A 27,899-nucleotide genomic window follows, 5' to 3' on the forward strand; every position below is an offset into this window, starting at 1 on the left:
CACGGACATCATTAATCTTTTCGGAATGAGGGGACAACACCATGTTCACCGCAACCCCAAGAAATAAGGTAGTCTCCTCGCACCTCTCTCCACATATATAAGTATATAACTGATGAGGTTTGGTATTTGGCCCGGCTTAAATGATGGGACATTACTTATCGCATTTTATAATAATAATAATGATAGTTATTGTTATTATTGCTTACTAACCCAACTACGAGGCCCAGCACGATGTAGTTCACACTACACTGGGCAGGGGGATTGTATAGACAACCCATAACTGGGTCTGGTGGCTCATGTCTCCTATATAACGAGGTATCCACCTCATTATTAGGGTAGAGATATGGGACTGACACTTTATGTAGCTGGAAAAGGGGGAATTCTTCCCCTACCGACAATCTCTGTACTCTCCATCTTCTCCTTCCTTTATTGCAACTCTAAATTTGATAAGAAGAATAAGGTGTGATTCTCGATATTTTAGAGAAAACGATCTAAATCACTCCAAGAGTGATTTCGTGTTTCTTCAATAACAGATGGCCTTATATAGTGCTATGAAATGACTTGTTTGTTATGGATTGATTCCTTCTTTCTATATTTATTTGTTTTTGTTATTGTTTATAAGCAAAGAATCATTTAATCCTTAACGACTTTAGAACCACCTCGTAACAACTAACGACCGCCAGCCGACCAATGACGATAAGTCCTGAACAATAAACTTCAAACAAACTTTTAATGATTTTTGAATTCGAAGTTTTAAAATTCTAGCTCAATAATGAAATCGATAAGAGTGGGGCCCACACCTACGTGTAAAAGTCATGTGGCTACATGTCCATGTAACAAGCGATGAGGCGGGTATACAATGGGCCGTCGACATGTGATCCCTGTGGGCCCACATAAACCTTATCTATCCGTTAACGTCTTGTTGTTAGACAATAACTTACATGTTATCCATTCATTTAAGTTTATCTCTTTTTTTTATTCTCTAAGTTAATAAAATAAGAGTTTTTAAATCATTTATTTTTATGACATTATTGCCATGATAACGTTTTCCAAGGAGAAGAATATCAAATACAAGTATAGGGTTAGGATCAAATACAAAGAATAAAATAAATAAGAAGGGTAAGAAGGATTCTAGTCCATTGTTTTTAGAGTTGGAGGGTTGAGATTAGTTGTAGGGAAAAGAAGATAATAGAAGGGCATAAAATAAATCTTATATTTATGGATTTTCTCTCTCCACATGCAAGGCACATGCCAATTCCCCCATCGATTTAAAACGTCCATAACTTTTTCGTACGACATTTTTTTAAAAACAAAATTCATCATAATAACAAGCGTTTTTTTATCTTTAATATGAGTACCATATTAACATATAAAAATAAAATAAAAATTTTTCATTTTTACTGGGTTTTTTTTTGCATTGTGTTAAAGGTTTAGGTCATTGTGTCTTTTAACTGGGTTTTGGTCAGTAGAGTTTCTATACATTGTGTTATTATCAAAACCTATAACATAATATTAATTTGGGTTCTATCCATTGCGTTTTTATAAGAACCTATAACACAATATATGACACAATGAAGATGGTGTTATATCTGGGTTTTCTATAAATTGTGTTATTAGTTCAGGTCATTGTGTTTAATATGTTATTTATTGTGTTTTAATATGTTGTCCATTGTGTTTTAATAATTTGTTCAGTTTTTTTATTATCTTTGTTCATTGTGTATTGTGTTTTTAGTTTGTTTTCCATTGTGTCTTCATCTGCTCTCTATTGTGTCTTTTATCTGCTGTCATTAATTGTGTCTTTTATCTGTTGTCATCAATTGTGTTTTTATTTAGTCTGATACTTATTGTGTTATATGTTATCACCATTGTGTTATACGTTATGGTCATTGTGTTTTAGTATGTTGTCCATTGTGTCTTTATCTGTTGTCATTGATTGTGTATTTGATCTACTTTACATTGTGTTTTACATCATGTCCATTGTGTTATTATCAAAACCTATAATACAATGTTAATTTGGGTTCTATCCATTGCGTTTTTATAAGAACCTATAACACAATATATGACACAATGAAGATGGTGTTATATTTGGGTTTTCTATAAATTATGTTATTAGTTCAGGTCATTGTGTTTAATATGTTATTCATTGTGTTTTAATATGTTGTCCATTGTGTTTTAATAATTTGTTCAAATTTTTTTATTATCTTTGTTCATTGTGTTTTAGTTTGTTGTGTATTGTGTTTTTAATTTGTTTTCCATTGTGTCTTCATCTGCTCTCCATTGTGTCTTTTATCTGTTGTCATTAATTGTGTCTTTTATCTGTTGTCATCAATGTGTTTTTATTTAGTCTGATACTTATTGTGTTATGTGTTATCGCCATTGTGTTATACGTTATGGTCATTGTGTTTTAGTATGTTGTCCATTGTGTCTTTATCTATTAGCATTGATTGTGTTTTTGATCTACTTTACATTGTGTTTTACATCATGTCCATTGTGTAATATGCAACTGGGTTTTTGAATTTTTTTTTTTTTGAAAAATATAACAATATGGTACTCATATTAAAGATAAAAAAACGCTCGATTTTATGGTATAATTTTTTTTTAAAAACAAATGATGTATAAAAAAGTTACGGACGTTTAAAAATTGGGGGGAAATAACATGTGACTTGCATGTGCATATTCTCTTTTCTCTTGTTGACAAAATTACCCTTTTTCTTTTAATTCCTCCTAGGACCCTTGTCACTCTCTGGTGGCTTCTAACCCTTCTTATTTTTAAACTCTTTGTATTCTAACTCAACCCTACAAGTGTATATAACGTTTTCCAAGGGGAAGAATATCAAATACAAGTGTATATGTTTTATTTACTTATGAGTTACCTGTCATATACATTCATTGATTTGTTAACTTTCGTTATTTCAGGCAAAATTTTAAAATTGCACATTTTTTCTCTGATATTTTTGAAACGTGTCATTTCAGCCCAATAAAATAATAATAGTTAAAAAGTTCAGTTAGCTTAAGGGTAACCACAGTCAAAATTGCAGCTGGCCGGGATCGAACCCGTGACCAACTGCTTAGAAGCAAACGGATTTTACCCCTAAGCTAACTGAATTTTTTAACTTTGGTTTTTTTTTTTACTGAAATGGCACGTTTCCAAAATGCCAGAGAGAAAAACGATGCAATTTTGAAATTTGACCTGAATTGGCAAAAGTGAACAAACCATAGGAACGTAAATGGCAGTTAACTCTTTACTTTTTGTTTTCTTATAATTAATAGGTTTTTGTTAAAATGTTTTTATTTTGTTGGTTCAATTAGATGATGTGAAAGATGGGTCGGTTCAAGCAGTGATGAAACAATGGTTAACCGGGCAGGGTTAACACACTGGTCTCGTCAAGAAGGGTTAATCCCTTCCTCTGGAGGATCGCTGGCTGGATCGTCCGCCGGTTGATCTCCTGCACAAGGAAACAAGCCGTGACTCGTAACAAGGAGGATGGGGTGGGGGGTGCTCCTTGTTACCACTCTCCGGCGTGAGAATCAGTAATTTGCTTGGGAAGCAAAGTGTGATAGTAGTAGTACTGAGAGAGTTGTGAAGAGATACCTCAAACCTGGTTTGGGGTTGGTATTTATAGCCGAGGAGTGAAGGAGGAGCTGAAGGGACGGACTGACGACGTGCTGCCCCTTTGCAGGTGTGTCAGGCTTGTCGGTTGTGGAGGTGAAGCCACGTCCGACTGCCGTGTCAGTCCGTTGCTTACGTATGGCCTGACAGGCGACTGCCAGTGGTGCCACTTGCTCTGTGGTGTCAGTCCCACTTGCCTAGTGGGCAGGATGCGGTGCGGGCCGCATCGCTGCCTGCGGTAACCTTCGATGTTCCCGCGCTCTATGTTTTGACAAAGGCATATGCGGGATGCGGTGCCAAGCCGCATCGCCGTCTGTGGTGACTGTTGCTGTTGCCCAGATCCCTTGTCGTGACGAAAATGTCCATATGATGTGGTGCCAGCCGCATCACTATGCACGTCCGCTTTCATACACAAGGTAAGGCTTCTTCTTATCCTTTGACCGATTGGATTTGAAGGATGCGTCCGCATGGACGCAGTTCTTTGCTGGTGGGGGTTTTTTGATAAGGGTAATGGTCACTCGCGGTCAGCTGGCGTGAGATTTAGGTCCATACCCCTTCAAGTCCCCCAGTCTAGTGTTGCTGCCTCGTGCAAGTTACATGTGGGTGGAGCACTGGACTATGGTGTCTAGAAGGTAGCTTCCAGCCTGGAGAAAATTCTAGGCCATGTAGATGGCATTCGCTTTTCGTAAATCAAGCTAGGGATCTGGTAGAGTCATGTGACGTCTCTTCCGTACCGGTGAGCAAGTTTCGTCTGATGCGAAATTCTCAGCCGATTGGGTAGCGGGCTACCTTTTTCTGATGTCATCAGGTTGGTTGCCACCTGTTGGTGTGTCGAACCAACTTCTGAGATCGTGTCTCTGTCTTCGAACGAACCTTTGAGGTGGTGAATGAAGAAGAGATGAGGCTTTGAACCAACCTTTGAGACGGTGATCGAAGATATTCATGTCTGCAACTTTAGTTGTTACCTCTGCGGTAGCTGATGTAATGCTGCAAGTGCTTTGCTCAAGCTCTATGTTCAGCAATTGGACATGCAATGATGATCCCTTTTTCGTGGGGTGTTCGTGTTCTTCAGTTTAGCTATCAAGTAACCGCATGTCCTTTGCGGTTACCTCGTTGCGTCATTGTTTGGCCATGTTTGGTCGAACAATTTGAATCTGTACTATGGGCCAATAAACATGGTTATAGGCAAGGTTGTGCCCACCATTGTTTATTCTATGCGGCGCATAGGTGGGCAAACAAAGTCATAAGCAGACTTGTTACCACTGTCCGGTCGCTTGTTGTTCAACGAGATCTCTTTAGATGATTGGAAATCTCGTCCGCATTTGTTCTGTAGCCATTTTCCTTCACGCTCCAATGCCGGGGAGTTTTCCTTGAAGTAGCTTCGTTCATCTGTGTGATGACTTAGTCGTGGCTCTTCCGTAGCAACCATTTGCGGAGCTATACGTGTGTCCGCAACGACTCATAAGTGTCTGCGGTTTTGTAACCCAAGACTCGCTTTAAAAGAGTGTCTTGCTTGGATGTGGCTCTTGAAGGATCAGGAGTCAGGGTTGCTGATGTGCGGTCGCACATCAAACTTATCCTTTTCCCTAATGAGAAGCTGTTTGCGCACCCTCTGTGGTTGTGAACCGGAGACGAGGGATTTGAAGCTTGAAGAGAATGAAGGCAATGCGGGTTACCTGTTTCTGAGATGCGGTTCAGTCCAAAGAACAACGCTGGTTCTGAGCATCTGACACACCTGTACGGGCTCGTGTGTGTCATCTCCGCATATTCCACGTGTGCTCGTGGGTATATGCGGATATAATTTATATCCCCTTATATAATGTAGAGATATATATTTTTTGCCTTTTTTGAGGGGTATGTAAAAAACGACATGCGGTATAGGTTATGGTGCGGTATACCAGAGAAACCGCATGCCGCTTATATTTGGATAACGTGGTCGCTTTTTTTGCTGCATACGCGGTTGAACGCACGTGTGAGTTGGTGGAAGTTGGTGAGATTTTCTGCATGTGTTGATAAGAAAGGACGTTTGCACTGCCCAAGGTCATTAATGCACTGTAGCAGGAGTGTAAACGTCTCTTTTGTCAGGCGCGTGGGTGGCCACGCGCGCGTGGTAACCGTCAGCGGAACTGTCGCTGGACACGTGTCTCCACGTAACTCGTTCTTTTTTATCGTGATGATTCAGTTACCCCTCCGCATTTATTGCGATGAGTATATAAGGGGAAACCGTTCGTGGTTTCCCCTCACTTGTTCAAAATTTCAAAAATTTCCCGGTGAGAAAAAGAAAGTTCCTTCGTCTTCTCCGATCAATTATTTGAATTTTCTGGTGAGGTTTCCAAGTTCTTTGGGAACTCGTTTTCTATTTTCTGTTTTCAACAGTGTTATGGCTGAACCATCGAATCCTCATAACGTGGAGGGTGAAAACCCTGAACATCAGTCGCCGGCGGCGGCTGAAGAAGATGAAGATGATGGTGGTGCACCCGGCGGTGCCTACCGGTATTAAAGTGGTCAAAAGGTCATTTTGAGACCCTGATGACCAGTATTCAAATGCCCAAAGAGTTTGGGGCCACATACCCACAAGAGGGTGACACCGGTGCCGATGCTCCGGCGGGATTCATCACCCTGTGGGCTGAGTTCTTCTATGATGGCAACCTCCGACTGCCATTGACGGTGTTTGTTGCCGAGGTGTTAGAGCACTATCATATGTGTCACACCCCGATTTCCACGTGTCTCACCAGTGGGCCCGGTGGGGGATTACCGTGACGTAGTTGGCAACATTATAGTCAAACCACACAATATATATGAATGCACAGCGGAATCATAAAGATAATATATATTTCAACGTTAAGTGTAATATCAAAGTATCACCATTGTTGAAATAAAATCTACAGGGGATCAAAAATAATAACAAAAGTATTGTTCAACAGACTTCAGGCATCTTAAGCTTGCGAGACTTCTAATGATGCTAAGGAGAAATCCCAGCCAATTACGCATAGTACCTGCATTTAGTCTTTTTGGGGAAAATACGTCAGTTTACACTGGTAAATACATTCAACTGACACTTTTGTAAAATGTTTAATAAAATTGGTTTAAATGCTCAAGGCACAAACTCTTTATAACTTGGGATAATTTATAATCAAATCTTGTAAAGAGTTACATGTTACTATGCGTTCGGTCGCCCGGGTCGTGCCGGGTTAAAGTTTAATAGACACGCCACATAGCATAAAACCGTGGCGGGTAACCAACGGCTACACTTTTATAGTCATGGACATAATGCCGGGTATACGCCTACACCGGGATGTCAAGGTCATGTCCATTTCGTAAAATGCTGCCAAGGATATCCGGGACATGGTCATTAAGCCCCCAAAGGCGTCAAGCCAACAAAACAAGTTTTTAAACGGGTCACATTGATAATACCCAACTACTAATGAGTTGGGGTCAATTGCCCGACCAAGCGGTATTTTAAATACCGTAACCCAAGCCCGTATAACGGAAAATAAGTTAAAAGTATTTACCTTTGCAAGTATAATTCCTTAATTGAAATAAATTGCAGATAGCTTTTACTGGTCCCCTAATCTGGAACGAAGGTTTAAATTAACCTATTAGAATCCTAACGGGTCTTTAATTTAGCCGTAGCTTAGACCGGTCAGTTTCGAAGGATAGTTACGGTTTGATCGCGTGAAAGGCGAAAACCGTGAATGGAGTGTGATTTTGACCCAACAAGTTTGAAGACTTGTTTCATATGGGTATAACAATCATACTCTGGATTTTGGGGTCAAAACAATATGGTTTGACCCGTTTCGGCTAATTTATGTAAACTAGTTACATAAGCCGAACCGTGCGCGCAAAAGGCGCAACGGGTAACCGTAAGAGTCCTACACTGTTTTCCTAAGTCAATATGCTTTAAAGAGGTTGTGGTATCAGTAGGATACCTTCAATAATGCCCGTAACGAGTTTAAGTTCATATTATGCCCCGTAGGGATATTTCGGTCTTTTTAAAGATTATAAAAGAGGTTTCAGAGTTCTACAGGAAATCTGAGTTTCCCGAACAGTTTATAAAGTCTAAAATACTTTATTTATTATTTAAAATCAGTGGCAACTGGAATCGGGTCAAAAGACCTTGTAGAACTCAAGTTATGGCCGAAAAGGGTATATTCGGTATTTACCGAACCGTTGTCAACACCGCTTTCTGAGAAAGCGTTCGGGTTCTTCTAGTGGTTCTTTTATGTCCTTATTGGAACTGGAGCTCATACACTACGTAAGGTTGACGTCGGGTTCCAAGTCCTGCAATAAAAACAGAAAAGAATGCTGGTCAGAAGGTTCACCACGGCCCCGTGTTCAGCGAACACGGCCCGTGGTCGGAGTTTCAGTTAATATTTTCCAGACCCCAGTTACTGGAAGTTGGACACGGCCCCGTGTTGCACCGACACGGCCCCGTGGTCAGCCTTCTGTAACTTGGAAAACTAAAAACTGCCAGTAACGACGCTGGGCACGGCCCGTGTCCGACCAGGCACGGCCCGTGCTGAGCTCTGCAGAAGCTGAAAAACTAAGAAAAATCCTAAAAATTAAAAAGAAAAATAAAAATATGATTAGGCCGTTGATTCCTAACTTTCTTAAAATCCTTGTGTCCCCGGCAGCGGCGCCAAAAACTTGATGTGTGTTGGTGTATATATAATTTATATGTATAATTAAGCCCTTTTTACACCTTTAGCCAAGTTTTAAATTTATAAAAACACGATATTCACTAACACTAAACACACATATGGGCAAGTGCACCCATCGTGGACGTAGTATAGTGTTGGTAAGATACCGAGGTCGTCCAAGGACACAAGAGCTTTTAATACCGGTTTATCCTCAACGTCTAATCAAATCAAAAAGTGAGAAAAATGTTTTTAAACTAAGAAAATAAAAACTAACTAAATGCTGAAAAATAAAATAAAAACAGATAGACAAGATGAATCACTTGGATCCGACTCGTGTATTAGTATAACCTTTGATTATTTTCGCACTTTTGCACTTGTTTAAGAGATTATCTTAGTTATTGTAGTAGGCCCCTCTTTTGAAGGCGACGTTACCCTCAACCCAATAGTTTGAGTCAGCAAGGATACAATCCTAAAGGGTCGGATTATTGGAAGATAATGAATTAAGTTATTAATGCAAATTATGGTAGGCCCCGCTTTTGGCGGTGACGTTACCCTCGACTAAGTAGTCTGAGTCAGCAGGGATACAGTCCTAAATAGCCGGGTTATAGTATTAATAGTAGTTAACTTATGAGGGGGTCAAAGAGTTTGGATCCCCGCCATCCAATACCTATGGGCATTGAAGGAGATCCTAATAAATTTGACCCAGGTCCCTTGCAGGACCTCTAAACGCTGAACAAGGGCAAGACCCTTACCAAACCGTTCCCTTAACCCCCGACCAGGTAGCCAACATACCTCCATATAGACCATGGAGATATGAATGGTGAAAATCTTTTATTTTATATACACAGTAAATAATGCCAAGACACCACGGACAAACGATAAGGAAAGATCATCTTCAACATAAGCAACTAGTTATTAAAGTCATTAATACAAAACCAAATAAAAAGTGCAAAAGATTAAAAATAAAAAGTATTATACTAAACACTTGTCTTCACCAAGTGATGTAAGAGACTTAGGCAAACATGGCCTTGATTGTCAAGAACTCTTACGATCAATCTTGGATCCCGAGACGACTCACACACTCTACGATGGACAATGGATGATGGTGGTGGATGATGGTGTTATGGTGGTGGTGGGTGGTGGATGAAGTGTGAGAGAGGTGGTGTGCCAAGGGATGAGATGGAATGAAACCAAGCACCCCTATTTATAGGCTGAACAGAAGGCTGGGCACGGCCCCGTGTCCGCTGGACACGCCCCCGTGCCCGTCTGACACTCTCTCTCCTCATTAATTGTAATTCACAATTACAATTAATGCGCCTGCTGTACTTTCACCACGCCCCCGTGCTCACTGGACACGGCCCCGTGGTGGGCAATGGAAGCTTCTACCAGTTTGTCTTTTATGCTGCTTCTTGGGCACGGCCCCGTGCTGGCTGAGCACGGGGCGTGTTCAGGCTTCTGTTTTCTCTTCTTTGCTTTGGAGGATGCCGTTGTGGGTCCGGGCAGTCTACTTTTATTCCTTTCCTTGTATTTATGCTAGAATTAGTTGTCTTTTTGCTTCTTTTGTGAATTTGAGCTCATTTCATCCTGAAAATACAAAAGGAAGACAAAAACACTCTTTTTCCAACATTAGTACTTAAAAAGGGTTAGTTTTATGCCTTACTTGATGTGATTTATATGTTGCATTTTACACACATCAAATACCCCCACACTTGAATTTTTGCTTGTCCTCAAGCAAAACTCTTTAAAATGTGGCTTACACTCCCAAATGGAATAGGTAGAAGAGAAAGTTTTTGGCTTGTCATAGAGTGTCGGGAATCCAAGATCTTTTTAGGTTTTATTTTATTTATTCACAATTCTATTCGTTATGATTTATTGAGAACGTCTCATAGGATAAATTACTTATTTGGGCACAACATGCCTTTTTTTAAAATTCTATTTATATACAAGTTCACATACCTCACGGGATAAATCACTCAACACTCGGCCGTAGGTGTATTTTTAGTGAATCACTCGAGAGCGGCATGGAACTCACACCTTCCATAGGCTTGCCAAGCAATCAATCCTCCTCCTTTTTAACTTTTTACCTTTGTAAATATCAAGAGGACTTTTTGGGTGAAGGGTTAGGCTTGGGCTAAAGGTGGGTGGTTGGGTTAGTGGTTAGTAAAAGGGCGAAAAGCGTAAAAAGCGTCGGTTTTTGAAAAAAAATTTAGTGACTTTTTATTTTGAAGTATTCCTCCAAACAAGCTTTTGTTTGTATAGCTTTGTTTGTTTTTAACTTCATATATATATATATATATATATATATATATATATATATATATATATATATATATATATATATATATATTTTAGTCACATAAAAGAACGAGCTTGCGAAAAAACCGAGCTTTGTTACTAAAATAAGGGGTGAAAATAAAAAGGTTTTTGGTGGGTAAAAAGGGTTTTAGGGTAATGAAATGAAAGGTTTAGGCTCAAAGGGGTTAACTAGGGGGATTTTGGGTAGGTGGTAAAAAAAAATTGAAAAATAATGGTGTAGAAAGAAAAATGGTTAGTCCAAATGCCTCCATCATTTACTTACTTGGGTTTAAGTTGGTAAGGACCGGGAATGAATCGTCGTGGCAAGTTCTAGAGTTGTAAGAACCAAGCGGCTATTCACACAAGAAACGAAAAATGAGCATTTAGTCTAAAGATGTAAATTTGTATGCTCAATAAAGGCTCAAAACTCACTGTTGTGGGAATGGGTTTTTAATGTGATCAAGTATATATAATTAAATTTTAACTAGACTTGTTATGCCATTTCGTAATTTTCTTATGTTGGTTCTTGTATCACGACGCTTTCGGTTGTAAATTTTATAAAAATATAACCTTATTGATCTTGTGATTCCTAACTTAAACTTTAGACAAGTAAAAATGAAAGGATTTTTGAAAAAAAAAATTTGGGTGTTTAGCGGTTCCAATATAACTATCTTTGATTCGACAAACCACTGGACCATTTGTGATTTATCGCAAAGTCAATCGTTAATTACGACGGATTGACTTTTAAGCTAAACTAAGCAAAAACTAAGCCATAAAAGGGTTGGCATACTTACAGAAGCTTGGTGCACGACTTAGAATGTTAGAAGAGTGCTTGAGAGCTCCAGAGATGGTTTAGAATGCAGGTTTGAGGTGTGTTTCACTTATGCACAATGCCTTGCCTTTTATAGTGAAAAATGGGGCTTAGGATCATTACACATCAACCTACAAGGCATCATGGATGTTCAGCAGGTGGCCCTGGGTGCTAGGGGGCATGTAGAGGGCGCCCATGCTTCATTTATTGCTCAATTGATCGTTCACAACTTCAAACAACAAGTCTGTCCAAGAATTCTGCATCTGGGACTTGTACGCGGCCCGCATTAGGATTCAGCAACTCACACGCGGGCCGCATGGATCCTAATGTCAGAAAATGTATCTTCCTCTGGCGCGCGGCCCACATTGGCTCATGCATATCTTCAACGCGGCCCGCCTGAGGGTTAATTATCAAGATTTTCAAATCTTTTGTAATGATTAGCCTGACCTTTCGGTTTCGAAGGGGTAACTTTGCGATTTGGCCCCCGATTATTTACAACTAAGGGCCTCGTACCTTTTACCCGCACTGTTAAGTCCCCGGTTAGTTTAATTACTATCCGAAAAGCCTTAACTTTTATTGTTGACGCTTTTAACCCCTCTCATACGAATTTGATCATAACTTTCTCGTTTTAAAACGGAGTTTCGCGAGATTTACGTAGTATATTCTAGTGAGCGTATTTTACTGTTACAAAGCCTCGGGTTCGTCAAAGGGTCACTCAGAGGTATAAATTAAACATGTTGACACAATTAACCCCTGTAGCTTGTAATCTCTCACTTTCTCCCGCGTTTCGCTCCGTACGATCCATGATTTATTCGTTTGAAGGTACGAGCATCATTTAGGGTTACTATACAGTATATTTACCCTTTGTTGACATTTATAACCCTCGAATTTACAAACTTTCAAGGTTTGTCAACTTTAGTCCTTTATTTAATATTTAACGCCACGTGTAAACTCATGACACGTGTTAACACATTATTGGAAACGAAATTTCTAGGTGTTACATCCTCACCCCCTTAAAATAAATCTCGACCCGAGATTTACTGAAATAAATAAGGGTATTTTTCTTTCATCGTGGCTTCAACCTCCCACGTGAATTCGGGACCTCTACGGGCATCCCATTTGACTTTTACAATCGGTACATGCTTCCTTCGAAGCTTCTTTACCTGTCGATCTTCAATCGGCAAAGGTTTTTCCACAAATTTTAAGCTCCCATCTATATGCACATCTGTATGGGGTATCACCAGTGATTCGTCATCGAAGCACTTTTTCAGATTGCAGATGTGGAACACATTGTGAATTCCATTGAGCTCCTCCGGTAAGTTTAACTTGTAGGCAAGTGACCCGACACGTTCGATAACCTCGAAAGGTCCTATGTATCTCGGGCTTAGTTTGCCTTTCTTACCGAAACGCATCACCCCCTTCCAGGGTGATACTTTAAGTAACACTTTCTCACCTACTTCGAAGTGAAAATCTTTACGCTTTGGATCCGCGTAACTCTTCTGCCTATCTCGGGCAGCTTTGAGACGGTGTCGAATCTGGACAATCTTGTCCGTCGTCTCGAAGACTATCTCTGGTCCTGATAATTGGACATCTCCAACTTCCGCCCAACAAACAGGCGATCTACACTTTCTACCATATAATGCCTCGAAAGGCGCAGCCTTTATGCTGGTATGGTAGCTATTGTTGTAGGAGAATTCAATTAGTGGTAGGTTCTTATCCCAACTACCACCCAAATCGATAGCACATGCACGTAGCATGTCTTCCAACGTTTGAATAGTACGCTCACTCTGACCGTCTGTCTGAGGATGGTAAGCCGTACTAAAATTCAAACGTGTGCCCAAAGATTGCTGGAAACTTTTCCAGAAATGAGACGTGTATCTAGTATCTCTGTCAGAGATAATAGGCACAGGTATGCCATGTAAGGCTGCAATCTTATCAACGTATAACAGGGCTAACATGTCGGAGCTATAAGTCTCCTTGATGGGTAAGAAATGAGCTGACTTAGTCAGTCTATCGACTATAACCCATATTGTGTCATTTCCTTTCCTCGTCTTGGGTAACTTGGTAATAAAATCCATAGTTACACATTCCCACTTCCATTCTGGAAGTTCAGGCTATTGTAGCAAGCCTGACGGCTTTTGATACTCAGCTTTGACTTGCGCACAAGTCAAGCATTTGGCTACATAAGCGGCTACAGACTTTTTCAAGCCTATCCACTAATAATTTGCCTTTAGATCCTGATACATCTTATCAGCTCCCGGGTGAACAGAATATTTGGAACTATGGGCTTCCTGGAGGATAACATCTCGTAGTCCTCCATAAATTGGAACCCATATTCGTCCATTTAATCGTAAAATTCCGTCCTTGCTAAGAGTTAACTGCTCCTCAGTTACTCCTAAGTTTTCCTTAGGATAGTTAGCTTCCAACACAGCTTCTCGCTGTGCAGCTAACAACCTTTCAATCAAATTATTCTTTACTTCAATGCTCTTGGCATTGATTCGGATAGGTTTCACCCTTTCCTTTCGACTTAAGGCATCAGCGACTACATTCGCCTTGCCGGGATGATATCTGATTTCACAATCATAATCATTTAAAGTCTCCATCCAACGGCGTTGCCTCATATTTAATTCCTTCTGATTAAACAGATGTTGAAGGCTCTTATGATCTGAATAGATCACAAACTTGATACCATACAGATAATGCCTCCACAGTTTTAGTGCGAACACAACGGCACCCAGCTCCAAGTCATGGGTGGTGTAATTCTTCTCGTGCACCTTTAACTGTCTCGAAGCATAGGCTATAACCTTGCCTTTCTGCATGAGCACACACCCCATGCCAGTGTGTGATGCGTCGCAGTAAACTACGAACTCTTCGGTACCTTCAGGTAACGTCAGCACAGGAGCGTTGCTCAACTTTTGCTTCAGAATATCAAAGAACTCTTGCTGCTTAGGGCCCCATACGAACTTTACTTTCTTCTTGGTCAAGGAAGTTAAGGGCGCAGCAATCCTTGAAAAAATTTCAATGAAACGCCTGTAATATCCTGCTAACCCCAGGAAACTACGAATCTCTGTAGGCGTCTTTGGCTCTTGCCAATTCATGACAGCTTCAACTTTAGCGGGATCCACCTGGATACCACGTTCGCTGACAACGTGTCCTAGAAATTGGACTTCTCGTAGCCAGAATTCGCACTTGGAGAATTTGGCATAGAGTTTCTCATGATGCAGGAGCTTGAGAATACAGCGAAGGTGTTTCTTCATGGTCAGCTCGGTTCTTCGAGTATATTAGAATATCGTCGATGAAGACGATGACGAACTTGTCTAAGTACGGCTTGCAGACGCGATTCATGAGATCCATGAACGCAGCCGGTGCATTTGTGAGCCCAAAAGGCATCACTAGGAACTCGTAGTGACCGTAACGAGTCCTAAATGCGGTTTTATGTACGTCTTCATCTCTGACTTTCAGTTGATGGTAGCCTGACCTCAAATCGATCTTCGAGAAATAAGTTGCCCCTTGTAACTGATCGAACAAATCTTCGATCCTCGGTAAGGGATATCTATTCTTTATCGTGACTTTATTAAGCTCATGATAATCGATGCACAGACGCATCGATCCGTCCTTCTTCTTCACAAACAGGACAGGTTCTCCCCAGGGAGACGAACTAGGTTTGATGAAACCTTTAGCTAGCAGTTCATCCAGCTGGGTCCTCAACTCCTTCATTTCGGTTGGTGCTAGCCTGTAAGGTGCTCTAGCAATAGGTGCTGCTCCAGGGATGATATTGATCCTGAATTCCACTTGCCTATCTGGTGGCAACCCAGGTAGATCCTCAGGGAAAACTTCTGGATATTCCGAAATGACGGGAATGTCTTTTATCTTCGGTTTAGGTTCTTCAATAATCACCTGTGCCATGTAGATGACACAACCTTTCTTTAGACATTTTGAAGCCTTGAGCATAGTCACTTGCTCAGGCAATCCATACTGGGTATCTCCCCGAATAGTAAGCGATTCACCAGACGGAGTCTTTATCACCACTTGCTTTCTGTTGCAGACGATTTGGGCCTGGTTGTGAGATAACCAGTCCATACCCAATACTAGGTCAAAACCGGCCAATTTAAAGGGAAGTAGAGATAGAGGAAAAGAGTGGTTCTTAATGGATATCACACATCCATCTAACACAGTGGAGACGGTTTCTATGGTGCCATCTGGTAGCTCTACCTCGTAGTTCACATTTAAGGTTTTGACAGGCATATTCAGCAATTTGCAAAATTTATGATCTACGAAAGACTTATCAGCGCCCGAATCAAAAAGACTCTTGCAAAGATATCATTTACGAGAAAAGTACCTGTGATCACGTTATCATCCAGCACTGCTTCTTTCGCCTCCATTCTGAAGACTCTTGCATTGGTCCTCTTCAGGCTTCTTGGCATATTTAGGGCAGTTGCTTTTAATGTGCCCCTTCTCGTTGCAGTTATAGCAAGTTGCATCTTTTATCTTCTTGCAGTCCACGGTCTTGTGGTCCTTGGATTTGCATAACTCGCAAGCATACGACTTCGACTGAGTCTGCAAGTTTGATTCGAGTCTACACTTTCCAAAGTGATGTCTCTTGCAATTCTTGCACTTGGGCTTCTCACCAGACTGTTGCCCATCCTTCCTTGACTCCGACCCTCTCTTGTTATCACCGTTTCCACGGTGTTTCTTGCCCGAACTCCGTGAAGTATCATCTTCACGCTTTCTTTTCTCAGCTTCTTTGTTCCTCAGCGATCTTTGTCGGACCGCATCTAGAGTGAGGGACAAAGAAATGTCAGCTACAGATCTAAAGGTCGCTGGCCGAGAGGCCTTTACGCTTGCCTTTATCTCGGGGGCTAAACCACCGATAAAACGAGCTATTCTCTTTGGCTCTGGGGTTACCAGATACGGAACCAACCGGGACATCGTGTTGAAGCTCGTGAGGTAAGCTTGACAGTCAAGGTTTGTCATCACCAATGACAGGAAGTCGGTCTCTATCTTTTCAACCTCATGTTGAGGGCAGTAATTCTCCTTGATGAGAGAAATGAATTTCTCCCATGTCATGCTGTATAGAACAGCCTTTCCCGAGGCCTGAACCAACGACCTCCACCAAGCCAGGGCCTCGCCCTTGAATGATTGTGACACATACTTTACCACATCTCTTTCTGCATAGCCGCTGATGTCTACGACGGTGTCCATCTCGTCTAGCCACATCATGCAATCAACTGCGCCTTTCTCCCCAGTGAAGTCTCGGGGTTTGCATGATACAAAGTATTTGTAGGTGCAGCCTCTGGCGCGAGATGCATCAGTATATACCTTTTCTGGACGGACACTATTTTCATTGGACGAGTGATTGTCATCTTCCATTTTCAGCTTAGACAGCGGTTTGCTGTGAGATTTTGAGTGGGTTTTTGGCTTTGAGGGTGGTTTAGATATGGTTCTGCTCCGAGATTCAGTATACTCCTCGTATTGTCGATCCAGGGCTGCCTTAACAGCATTGTCGACAAGAGCTTTCAGTTCTGCGCCCGTCAAATGAACTTGGGCGTTATCATATTCGTCTTCTTTCGTATGACTATTCTCCCCACTAGGATCAGCCATGGTAACTTGAATCTGTTACAGAAGATAACGAAAAATTTTATTTAGGAGTTTATTATGGAATTGTCTTTTATGGCAATTCATTAACCATGGTAAACAGAGACCATATCTGGTTAATTTGTTACTCACTTTTATTTAGGATTTGAACATACTTATCCTAATTACAAACAATATTGTTATTGGCATAAAAGCCTAGTCACGCGGACGTTTTTTTATAATATTAGCCGAGATTACAGAGAATCAAGGTACGAAGGTTTGAACCGTAGTCCTTTTACCTTTTTCTGACAGGGAGTCATAGACCACCACTGTCTTTTGTCTTATATGACAATAATTATGGCCCGTAGGCACGACATCACTAATGGATGTTTTATAATTTGGCCCGTAGGCACTACATCGCTAATGGAGGTTTAATAAGTTTGGCCCGTAGTCACAACATCACTAATGGATGTTTAATAAATTTGGCCCGTAGGCACTACATCTCTAATTGATGTTTAATAAGTTTGGCCCGTAGGCACAACATCACTGATGGATGTTTAATAAATTTGGCCCATAGGCACTACATCACTAATGGATGTTTAATAAATGATCATCTTTATTGACGATTTAACCCATGATTTACAAATCATTAATTTGGGCTTTTGGAATCCTTGGAAGGATTCTTATATAAGAATGACGCGCGCGATTTTTAACGAATCACATCTGCCATGGACGTTAACATGATTACAGAGGTTAACTGGGAATCTGAATCTTTTAATCAGGTCTTACCTCTTGGCCGGATCTTATAAAGACACCTGGCTAGGTTTCACTCTTAAGATTATTTACTTAGGCAGATTTAATTTAAAAGGAATGATTTTTGATTTATTTCATATATAATAATAACAAAAATGAAATTCATAACATAACATTCCATAAACTTCAAATATGATTACACGCGGCCCTAAACGGGACTTTATAATTAAATAATTACCTACACAGAGGTTTATAGAAAAACAAGTCCACGCAGGGACCAATACAAGATAGATGTCCGCGCAGGGACTAAAAAGATAAGTCCACGTAGGGACTGAAATACGATAGATGTCCACGCAGGGACTAAATAGTAATAGTAATACAACAATACATAAAGAGACTAATGATCTCGTTTCTTCCTCCCTTTCAGTAGGTTTGCAGGCCTTTGAGAAATCCACGATTACTCTTACGTTCTTGTTCGAAGTCTCATTCCACACGATTTAAACGGTGGAGTATTTCTTCTTGCTCCGGTGGAGAAAAACGTGGCTGCTGCGACGGTTGCTGAACCGGAGGTCTAGGAGGTATTGGATACCCATGAGCTGAGTAATCTGGTCTCTAAGAGGTTCCATGGAGGGCATTATAATTAGCCGCTACCACATACGGATCGGCATCATAGTTATAGTTGTAGTGCGTGTGAGTCGGCTGCTCAAACGGATTGTACGCCGTGGAAGCGTCGTACGCCGGTATCAGATTGTCATATCCGAATGGTGGCGGAGGTGGTGCAACTGGTGCAGAATTCACCTCTGCTGGGTGACTAGAAGGTTCCCCTAATTGTGGTTCTTCTTCAGGCACTGACGGAAAGTGACTAGCACTCGAGTGGCGAGGGGTGCTGAAATGGAATTCCCCTCCTCGGGTGGACATCCGTGCGCCTGATCTTCTACGCCTTGGCGGATCTGGAATTACTGGTTGAACCGGTGGCGGTGGCGGTAGCGTAACTGCCACGACCCGCGAATCCTCAGAAGGATCCTGTTGTTGCTGTTGGTCGTGAGGCAAGAAATGATGTGAAGGTGTAAAGTACCAATTACATTAGTCAAACCTCGCCTGGTAGCTGTCGGGACCTTGATAGGGCGTTCCATGGAAGGATGACCCATCCGAGATCTCGATTGGATGGTTGGGAGTACCCCTTGCAGGTTCGACGGGGTCTGTATCCTCGTCCCTATCCACTGCATTATCTTCAGAAAAGTGATCCTCTGGTCCTAAAGGGTTATACCCTATCGGCTCTTGGACATAATCCGTCAGGTTAAACTGTCCTATGAAGAAAGGTGATGGATCGCCATAAGAACGGTGCGAAGCAGATCGTTGGAGAGGTATGAAGGATGGTTGAGGGTTATTGGGATTATTTTCCGAATCTGGTCCAAATGAATGACGGTATGAGGGTGTTGAGCTATGCGAGGTAGAATGCCTCGCAGGTTCAAAGAGGTTTCTTCTTCGTCTCTATGGTTCCTCACTCCTTGTACTGGAAGGAGCTTGCATGTTCGAAGGTCCAGCTTCGTGATCATTGTGAGTAATGATCGTTCCTCTGCCTCTTCCTCCTCTTCCTCGTCTGATTGCAGGTGGCATATTCCTGCTTTCAAAACTTTAAATAACAATAAACACTAAAAAGACAAACTGGAATAACAATTCGAATTTGTCCTATGTTCTTGTCTAGACTCAAGTATGTGCAATTGTGCAACTGAGATTAAACACTTAAGGATAGTGTCCCGGATATCCTTGGCAGCATTTTACGAAATGGCCACGACCTTGACATCCCGATGTAGGCGTACACCCGGCATTATGTCCATGACTATAAAAGTGTAGCCGTTGGTTACCCGCCACGGTTTTATGCTATGTGGCGTGTCTATTAAACTTTAACCCGGCACGACCCGGGCGACCGAACGCATAGTAACATGTAATTCTTTACAAGATTTGATTATAAATTATCCCAAGTTATAAAGAGTTTGTGCCTTGAGCATTTAAACCAATTTTATTAAACATTTTACAAAAGTGTCAGTTGAATGTATTTACCCGTGTAAACTGACGTATTTTCCCCAAAAAGACTAAATGCCGGTACTATGCGTAATTGGCTGGGATTTCTCCTTAGCATCATTAGAAGTCTCGCAAGCTTAAGATGCCTGAAGTCTGTTGAACAATACTTTTGTTATTATTTTTGATCCCCTGTAGATTTTATTTCAACAATGGTGATACTTTGATATTACACTTAACGTTGAAATATATATTATCTTTATGCTTCCGCTGTGCATTCATATATATTGTGTGGTTTGACTATAATGTTGCCAACTACGTCACGGTAATCCCCCACCGGGCCCACTGGTGAGACACGTGGAAATCGGGGTGTGACAATATGCATATCTCCCAACTGAGTTCGTTCAGGATGTTTCGGATCAGGAATTTTGAGTACACGTTTCGTGCTCTTGGTTTAGAGGTTTCTGTTGAAAATTTCCGGCGGTTCTACCAGCTGACAGTGAATACCGGATTCTTTTCCTTCAATCAACGGTATCGGAGTACTAAGCTGATGACCCCTCCCAAGGATATCATGAAGTGGAAGACGAAGTTCTTCTACGTTAAAGCTGTTGCGGTCCATGCTAACATGACCTTGCGGAATGTGAATGAGGGCATTCCTGCGGAGGATATTGCTCTTCCTACCGCAAAGACGGTGGATTGGTTTCCCAGGCTGAGACCTATTGAACTCGGAAAACTGGACAACAATGAGCTGTGGGTGCTGCTGATGATGCTGACCAGGCCTGATAGGAGGGCAAGGCTCGTTGTGCGGGAAAAGAGTGGTGATAAGTACCTTCTGTTTTGTGCGGTTTTTCTTATTCCCTTGTGTGTTACTGAAATGCAAATCTGTCGTCAGAGGATGCTGCCCTATGGAGGATGTTTGATCCGGATTTCAAGGGTAAGGTTGAGTTACTTCCGTGCGCGGAAGGTGAAGGTTTTAATCTGGATATTGTTGGCAACTTTCGCGTTCCTACACGTGATGTGCTGAATGCACCCCTGCCGCAAGGCAAAGGTATACTCCATAACCTTCGTAACTGCTTGTAAAGAAATTCCCCTTGTGATTTGATGCTTGATTGTTTAAACGCAGGTAATCTTGGGGCTCTGGGAAAGTTTGAAACGAAGACTGTCCCCAAGAAGCATGCGGAGAAGAAGCATGTGGAGAAACCCACGCGGGGTCGCGGTAAGGAAAAACCTGAGGGTTCTGTTGCCCCTCCTTTGGTGTCGCCGGTGGCAGGTATCTCTCGTTCTTGTTACCACAGATATCCCGATTATGTGGTAGTATCTGACACCCTTGAGGGTTTGGGTGTTCCAGGTGGTGGTGCGGCTGCAGGTGGGACCTCTGCGGGTTCCAAACCTGCTGGTGAGAAAAAGAGGAAACCAGAAGAGAAGGATGCTGCTTCTGGTGAGAAAAAACGTCGGAGGATACAGACCAAAAGGTCAACTGGTGCGACCCAAAAGAAACATGCGGCTACTTCTGGTAAGTGATTTATAGCTTTACGTGTGTTTGCATTTGCAACTTGTATTTGATGGTTATTGCTTCTTTGTTTGCAGAAACGCAAGGAGAAAATTTCTCCTCTTTGTTTGATATTCCTTCTTCTCCCCCGCATGACATAGCTACGGATGCGGGGGTTAATAAAGAATTTGCCGGTCCTTTTGTCAAGGTGGTGAGTGAGCCCTCTGTGCGGGTAAAGGATACTGGGAGGAAAGGTGTGGCTCATATCTTTGACACGGTTGATTCCTCTGACAACCTTATCTCCCCGAACGATACCGATGACCTGAACCTAAAGTTTTCGGATGTTGATAAGCAAAAGTCTGATGCTGAAAAGCACAAGACTCCTGCTGCCGAGAAGGCTTCTGGGTCCGCTTCTGGGCGTGCGGGTTTTGAAGGGCCTCCGATTCAGCCTGGAGAGTCTGAACTGGAGTACTACTACCGCACCTATACGCAGGATCGGAGTACGAGTTACCACCGACCCCCCTGGAGTGTTATGCAGGGGGATGACATTTCAAGTGATCCTTCTGCTTGCAAGGAGATTTTGGGTGGCCTGAGCACTGCGTTTGAAGTTGGCCGTGCCCGTGCCGTGCCCCGTGAGCTCCGTATCAAACAACTCTCTTCCATGCTTGTGGGGAGTTCCATAGTGGCGAATGCCATTATGGAAGACTACAAGGTGCTGGGACGCAAGGAGGAGGAAACTGCTCACTTGCGGGTTGAGGCAGAAGAGTTGGTGAAGGCTGCTTGTGAGGATGCAGAGCGGCTAGAGAGGGAGAAGGCTGCCTTTGAAAAGCATAAGCAAACTGAAGAGAGGGCTGCCACTGCTGAGCTTAAACAGGTTCGTACTCTTGCCAAGTTGCTTTCTGATGAGCGCAAGAGTTGGAAAGAAACCCTTTCTAATGAGCGCAAGACATGGAAAGAATCTTGGGCCAAACAGAATGAAAACCTGTTTCGTGTTCGTCAGGAGTTGGCCAATGTCAAGGCAGCGAATGCTGCTTTGGTTAAAGAGAAGGCCGCAGCTGAGGCAGTTGCCAATGGGGCTAAGAAGGCGGAGTCCCGTATTGCCAAGGCTTTTGAAGAGGCCAAGGAGTTAGGGGCACGTGTTGCCAAGGCCCTTAAAGAAGCGAATGCTGATCGCTCTCATTTAAACAAAGCTGTTGGAAGTCTCCAGGTATGAGTTGCCTTTGTTTGTTGAATTCGTGGATTTGTTTTACAAGTATGTTTATCTTCATATGCCGGTGTTCTTTGTTTTCGAAAGGCTGAAGTGCAAAATCGCGAGGCCATGCTTGCGGAGGTTACTGCCCGCGCGACTGAAGCTGAAAGGCGGGCTAGCGAGGCTGTTGAGGCTAGATATAGCCTTACTTCTTCATTCAATCAGCTTGAAACCGACCATGAGTTGATGCGGTGTCACGGTATTAGGCATGTAAGTATCTGATGCCTTTGTTTTTGTTTGGATTCGCATGTGATAACCTTATTGCTTGTGCGTTGCAGATTGTTAAGGCTATCCTGGATGCGCCTGAGACTGCAGCTGGTATAGACCTGATTAAGCAGCGTGCCCGGGATGCTGGCTTTAAAGCTAGTAACAACCGATGCATCAGTCATATGAACATTCTGGCTCAAGGCAAATACACCGATGAACGGTATGGGTTCCATGGTGTGGATACCGAAGTGCTTCTTGACACGGCTCTTGCATCGTTCTATGACATGTCTATTTCTGCCCTAGAGAAGCTTGACGAATGCTTGGATGCGGAAGACTATGTAGACCGTTTACGGATGTTGTACGTTGATGCTGAAGAGTTGGAAGAGGAAGAGGCCGCTGGTGACGGCAAAGGTGGCGCGGGTACCAACGGTACAAAGTAGGACTAGGTTGGCCTGCGTGCCCTTTTTTGTTTTCTCAATGTAAATGTTAGAACTTTATGTAAATCCTTTGTATACCGCATAGGTGTAAGAATTTTTTGAATATAAAGTTCAACTGTTTTTACTCAATTTGTACAAGTGTTTTTACTTCGTGCGTGTTTGAACGTGTGTATGCAGAACTCTACCTGTTGTAAACGCGATTGAGTATACTCTATACCTTTGTCGTATGAGTATTAGTCAATTCCTGTGTTTGTCCCGTTAGGGTTTAGGAATTGTGTAGGTTTTGTAAAAACCGTATGTGTGTATACGGTCGGATAGACACTTAGTGTTTTGCCTTTGCTGGCCTATTACAATATTTGTATGTGGTTACCACTTTGTGTGGGTATCGCGAATGAAGATTTTGTCAATCTGTTTTTGCCGATACCACAGAGTGGAACACGCATTTTTAATAGTAGTAATAAACAATATTGAATTGAATTGCTCATTCATTTATTTGCAAATGGCCTGCGGCCCGATAGGTTACATGAAAAATGTAAAAACATGGCTTATATGTAACAGCGTCGAAGCTGTTGTGCATTCCATGTGCGTGCGATAGGCTCGCCTTCTAACGTTTACAACTTGTATGCGCGTTTGCCCAGGACCTCTTGGATGAGGTAAGGTCCTTCCCACTTGGGGGCAAGTTTCCCTGGGCGTTCAGCGTTAGATGCTTCATTATCGCGGAGGACGTAGTCTCCTGGGTTGAAAGTACAAACGCGGACGCGTGAATTGTAGTACTTTTTAAGCTTGGATTTGTACTTGGCCTCGTTGATGGCAGCGTTTTCACACCTTTCTTCCAAGAGGTCCAAGTCAACCCTGCGTTCCGCGTTGTTGTCTATTTTTTCAATAGCCAACATTCTGGGTGAGGGGAGACTTACTTCCGCGGGGATCATCGCTTCTGAGCCATAGACTAGGCTGAAGGTTGTCTCACCGTTGCTCGTCTTTGGGCTTGTCCTATGGGCCCTTAAGATACTTGGGAGTTCATCGACCCAGCCGCGTCTGGTTGTTCCCAACCGTGCTTTGATGCCTTCGACCAGACTTTTATTGATACTCTCCACTTGGTCGTTTCCTTGCGGATGCGCCACTGAGGAGAATATGTGTTCAATGTGTAGTTCCTCTAGCCATTTTTGAAATTCGTCGGCAGCAAAGTTGGTGCCGTTTTCGGTAACGTTGCACATCGGTAGACCGAAACGACAGATGGTATGTTCCCAAATGAATTTCCTCGTTATCATAGCGGTCGTCGAGGCGAGCGGTTTTGCCTCTACCCATTTTGTGAAGTAATCCACGGCCACTATGATAAATTTTACCGCACCTGGTGCATCTGGAAATGGTCCCACCACGTCAATTGCCCATTTTTGGAAAGGCCATGCGGTGGTGGCAGGGATTAAGTTATTCTTGGGGCGCAAGGTCTTGGGAGCATGTCGCTGGCAGTTGAAGCACTTGCGTAAGACTTTGACTGCATCCAGGTGCATGTCGGGCCAGTAGTACCCAGCATTCATAATTTTGGCCACTACCATGCGTGGGCCTGCGTATATGCCACATATTCCCTCATGTATCTCTCTGATAAGGTATGTAGCATCTTGGGCATCGACGCAGCGTAGGAGTGGGCCTAGGTATGATTTACGGTATAAGCTACCGTCTCCCATTTGATAATGGCACGCTTTGTATTGCAACTTTCGTGCCTCTGACTTGCTTTCGGGAGTCACACCTGATTGTAAGTATGCAATGATGGGTGTCATCCAGGATGTTGTACCGTACTGGATGACATTGACTTGGCGTAGGGGTACGGAGGGATTTTGCAGAATCTCAATGTGTATCTCTTTTGCCAAGTGTTGGAAGCTGGTGGATGTGAGTTTTGACAGTGCATCCGCAGGCTTGTTTTCACTTCTGTTCATATGGCGGATGTTGAAGGAAGTGAATTTTGATTTCAGTTGCAGGGCTTGTTCGAGGTAGAGGATCATGATATCCTCTTTTGCGGCATAATCCCCGCGTACTTGCCTTGCCACGAGCAACGAGTCAACGTGTGCTTCCAAATGTTGCACGCCGAGCTTGACTGCCAGACGTAGCCCTGCCAGTAGAGCCTCATATTCTGCCTCGTTATTTGTGCTTTTGAAGTCGAGGCGAATTGAATAGGTAAGCTTTTGGCCGTCGGGGCTGACGAGTCACAGACCTGCGCCTGCACCATCCTCATTAGATGCACCATCAGTATAGAGTGCCCAGGTTTCTGAGGAGGATAGTGGTGGTGCAGGGTTTTGTTCTTGTTCGCATTCTTGAACGCGATTTGCCGGTACTTCGGCACCGAAATCAGCTAGGACTTGGCCCTTGATTGCGGGGCGCGGCTTGTAGTTCAGCGTAAGTGCACCCAGCTCAATTGCCCATTTCGCTAATCTCCCAGAGATGTCAGGTTTTGATAGGATCGGGCCGATCCTGTAGTTGGTTAACACTGTGATGACGTGGTTTTCAAAGTAACGTCGCAATCGTCGTGACGCGTGTACCAGTGCCAACACCAATTTCTCCATGATGGAGTATCTCGTCTCTGGGTCATTGAGCATTTTGCTGATATAGTAGATGGGTGTTTGAACTCCTTCTCGCTCCACTATGAGTACCGCACCTACCGCGTTGTCTGCGGCAAATAGGTACAAGATAAGTGGCTCATCTTTGCATGGCGCGGTCAGAGTTGGGAGTTGAATCAAACACTCTTTCATCTCCCGGAAGGCGTTTTCGGCCTCTGCGGTCCATTGGAATTGTTCCTTCTTTAAACAGTTCCGCAGTGTTTTGATGAAAGGATAGGACTTAGCCGCATGATTGGCTAAGAATCTGTTCAGTGCGGCTAGCCTGCCGGCTAGTCGTTGCATTTCTTTCATCGTGGAGGGCGATGGCATGCGCTCTATCACCTGAACTTTCTCCGGGTTTACCGTGAATCCATCTTTTCTTACGATGAATCCAAGGAACTTGCCTTCCTCCATTCCAAACGAGCATTTCCCTGGGTTGAGCTTCATATTGACGCTTCGCAGAGTTTGGAATGTTCTTTCGATATTGGTGAGCATGGTATCTTCCTCCATGCTCATGACGACCAGGTCATCCATATAGATTTCGACACTTTTGCTGATTTGGCCGCGAAAAGTGTCGTTCATCAACTTTTGATAGGTTGTGCCTGCATTGCGCAACCCGAACGGCATATTTGTGTAGCAGTAATTTCCGGTTGGCGTACGAAATGTCGTTTTATCTTCGTCCTCGATTGCCATTTGTACCTGATGGTAGCCTTTGTGGCAATCGAGGAAACACTTCGTTCGAAATGGTGCGAGGTTATCGACTTTTTCATCGATCTCTAGAAGCGCGTAACAATCATTGGGGCAGGCTTTGTTGAGATCTTTATACTCGACGCATATGCGCCAGCCCCCGGATGGTTTTTCTACCATGACTGGGTTGGATAACCAAGTCTGGTACTTGACTTCCCGCAGGATGCCTGCGGAGAGTAGTTCTTTGACCTGCTCATGCATCGCTTCGTTTTTTGCAGATCCAATGTGGCGTTGGCCTTGGATCACTGGCTTGATACCTGGCAAGGAATTCAAGAAGTGTTACGCAATTTCGTGTGGAACCCCCGACATGTCTGCGTGTGTCCACGCAAAATATCTTGGTTCCTGAAGAGGAGTTGTTTCAGGTGCGCTCTGATGTTGGGGGACAAGGCGTGGCCCAACGTGACCGTTTGCTCTGGGTGTTTTGCATTGAAAACCCATTTTTCTGGTTGGTTGTTGGGGGTAGGCCTTGCTATTTTGGTCGGACGCAGCTCGTCCGACGCCATGACTTCCCTGCATGCATAGATTATCACGACCCCTGTTTCGGTTGGGAAACCGACTGCAGAATGGGGTACGGACGTAATCATGTTGAAGTCGCCTTGGGATTCTCTCCCGAGGAGCACGTCATATTTGGAAGTGTGAGGTAAAACCATTAAGTTCACCTCTTCTGTTCGTGTGTGCCTTCCATTAGTGAGGCGCACAGGAAAAGTAATTTGGCCCAGGGGAAAACAGTTTCCCCTGCGAACCCGGCCAACGGGTAGTCCACCGCTTGCAACCGATCTTTGTCCTTCTGATCGAACTGGTTGAAGCACTGCTCGTATATGATATCAGAAGTATTGCCCGGGTCGATGAATAATCGCTCGGTGCAGTAATGAGCCAGGTGGCCTGTAATAACGACGGCGCGCCTGTCGCGCGGGCCGACTCGGACTTTTGGAAAGACGACTTGCTCGTCTTTCCAGTCATTGTCCGGTCTTCTCGCCGCCTTGCGCGACCTTCCTTTGCCTCCGTTGATCATATGGGTTGAGGCCACATACATGGTCCTCTTCCCTGCGAAGGTGTCCTCGTCGTGGGGGGTGATACGCTTGGTGGGTTTTTGCCCACCTGGCAACAGATGTTGCAGCTTCCCTTTCTTTAGGGCTCGCTCAATCTCCAGTCGGAGACTGATGCAGTTGTTTGTTGCGTGGCCCGAGTCCTTGTAATAGTTACAATAAAGTGTGAGATCCTGGTTTTTCTTGGACTTCATCGGCTGGGCCGGTCGCAGAAAATGCGCGTCCATAAGGAGGACGTCGCTTGGCGATTGAGTAATCTCGGTCCAGTTACGGTCCCGAGATTGTTTTTTCGACGCCCGGTTCCCAAGATGGGCGTTGATGGTTGCCCTTGCGTCGGGCTGACTGTTCCGCGGGACGTACGGCTTGGGCTCGCTACCGCGATTCCAAGTGTCCCGGTTGCGCTTGTTATTGCGCTTAGGCTCTTGGTGGGAGGA

At 43.3% G+C, this 27,899-nt stretch overlaps 1 protein-coding gene across 1 annotated transcript; it reads left to right on the forward strand.

Moving 5' to 3' along the window:
- On the forward strand, positions 1 to 23,199 carry LOC118491510. The gene is made up of 7 exons (XM_035989347.1): positions 1 to 68; positions 20,595 to 20,750; positions 20,826 to 20,972; positions 21,051 to 21,215; positions 21,290 to 22,398; positions 22,486 to 22,650; positions 22,719 to 23,199. The coding sequence occupies exons 2-7, from the start codon at positions 20,615 to 20,617 to the stop codon at positions 23,085 to 23,087; spliced, it is 2,091 nt and encodes a 696-aa protein (XP_035845240.1). The 5' UTR covers positions 1 to 68; positions 20,595 to 20,614; the 3' UTR covers positions 23,088 to 23,199.
- The last annotated feature ends 4,700 nt before the right edge of the window (positions 23,200 to 27,899 follow it).

This window comes from Helianthus annuus, chromosome 1 (genome assembly GCF_002127325.2).
Source record: "Helianthus annuus cultivar XRQ/B chromosome 1, HanXRQr2.0-SUNRISE, whole genome shotgun sequence".
Lineage (NCBI taxonomy): Eukaryota > Viridiplantae > Streptophyta > Magnoliopsida > Asterales > Asteraceae > Helianthus > Helianthus annuus.

Bases quoted from the DNA above. Each gene is read 5' to 3' on its own strand.
- LOC118491510 (XM_035989347.1), top strand. From the start codon at position 20,615: ATGTTTGATCCGGATTTCAAGGGTAAGGTTGAGTTACTTCCGTGCGCG. The intron at 21,216-21,289 runs GTAAGTGATTTA...CTTTGTTTGCAG, and splicing joins GAAACATGCGGCTACTTCTG to AAACGCAAGGAGAAAATTTC. The intron at 22,651-22,718 runs GTAAGTATCTGA...TGTGCGTTGCAG, and splicing joins GGTGTCACGGTATTAGGCAT to ATTGTTAAGGCTATCCTGGA.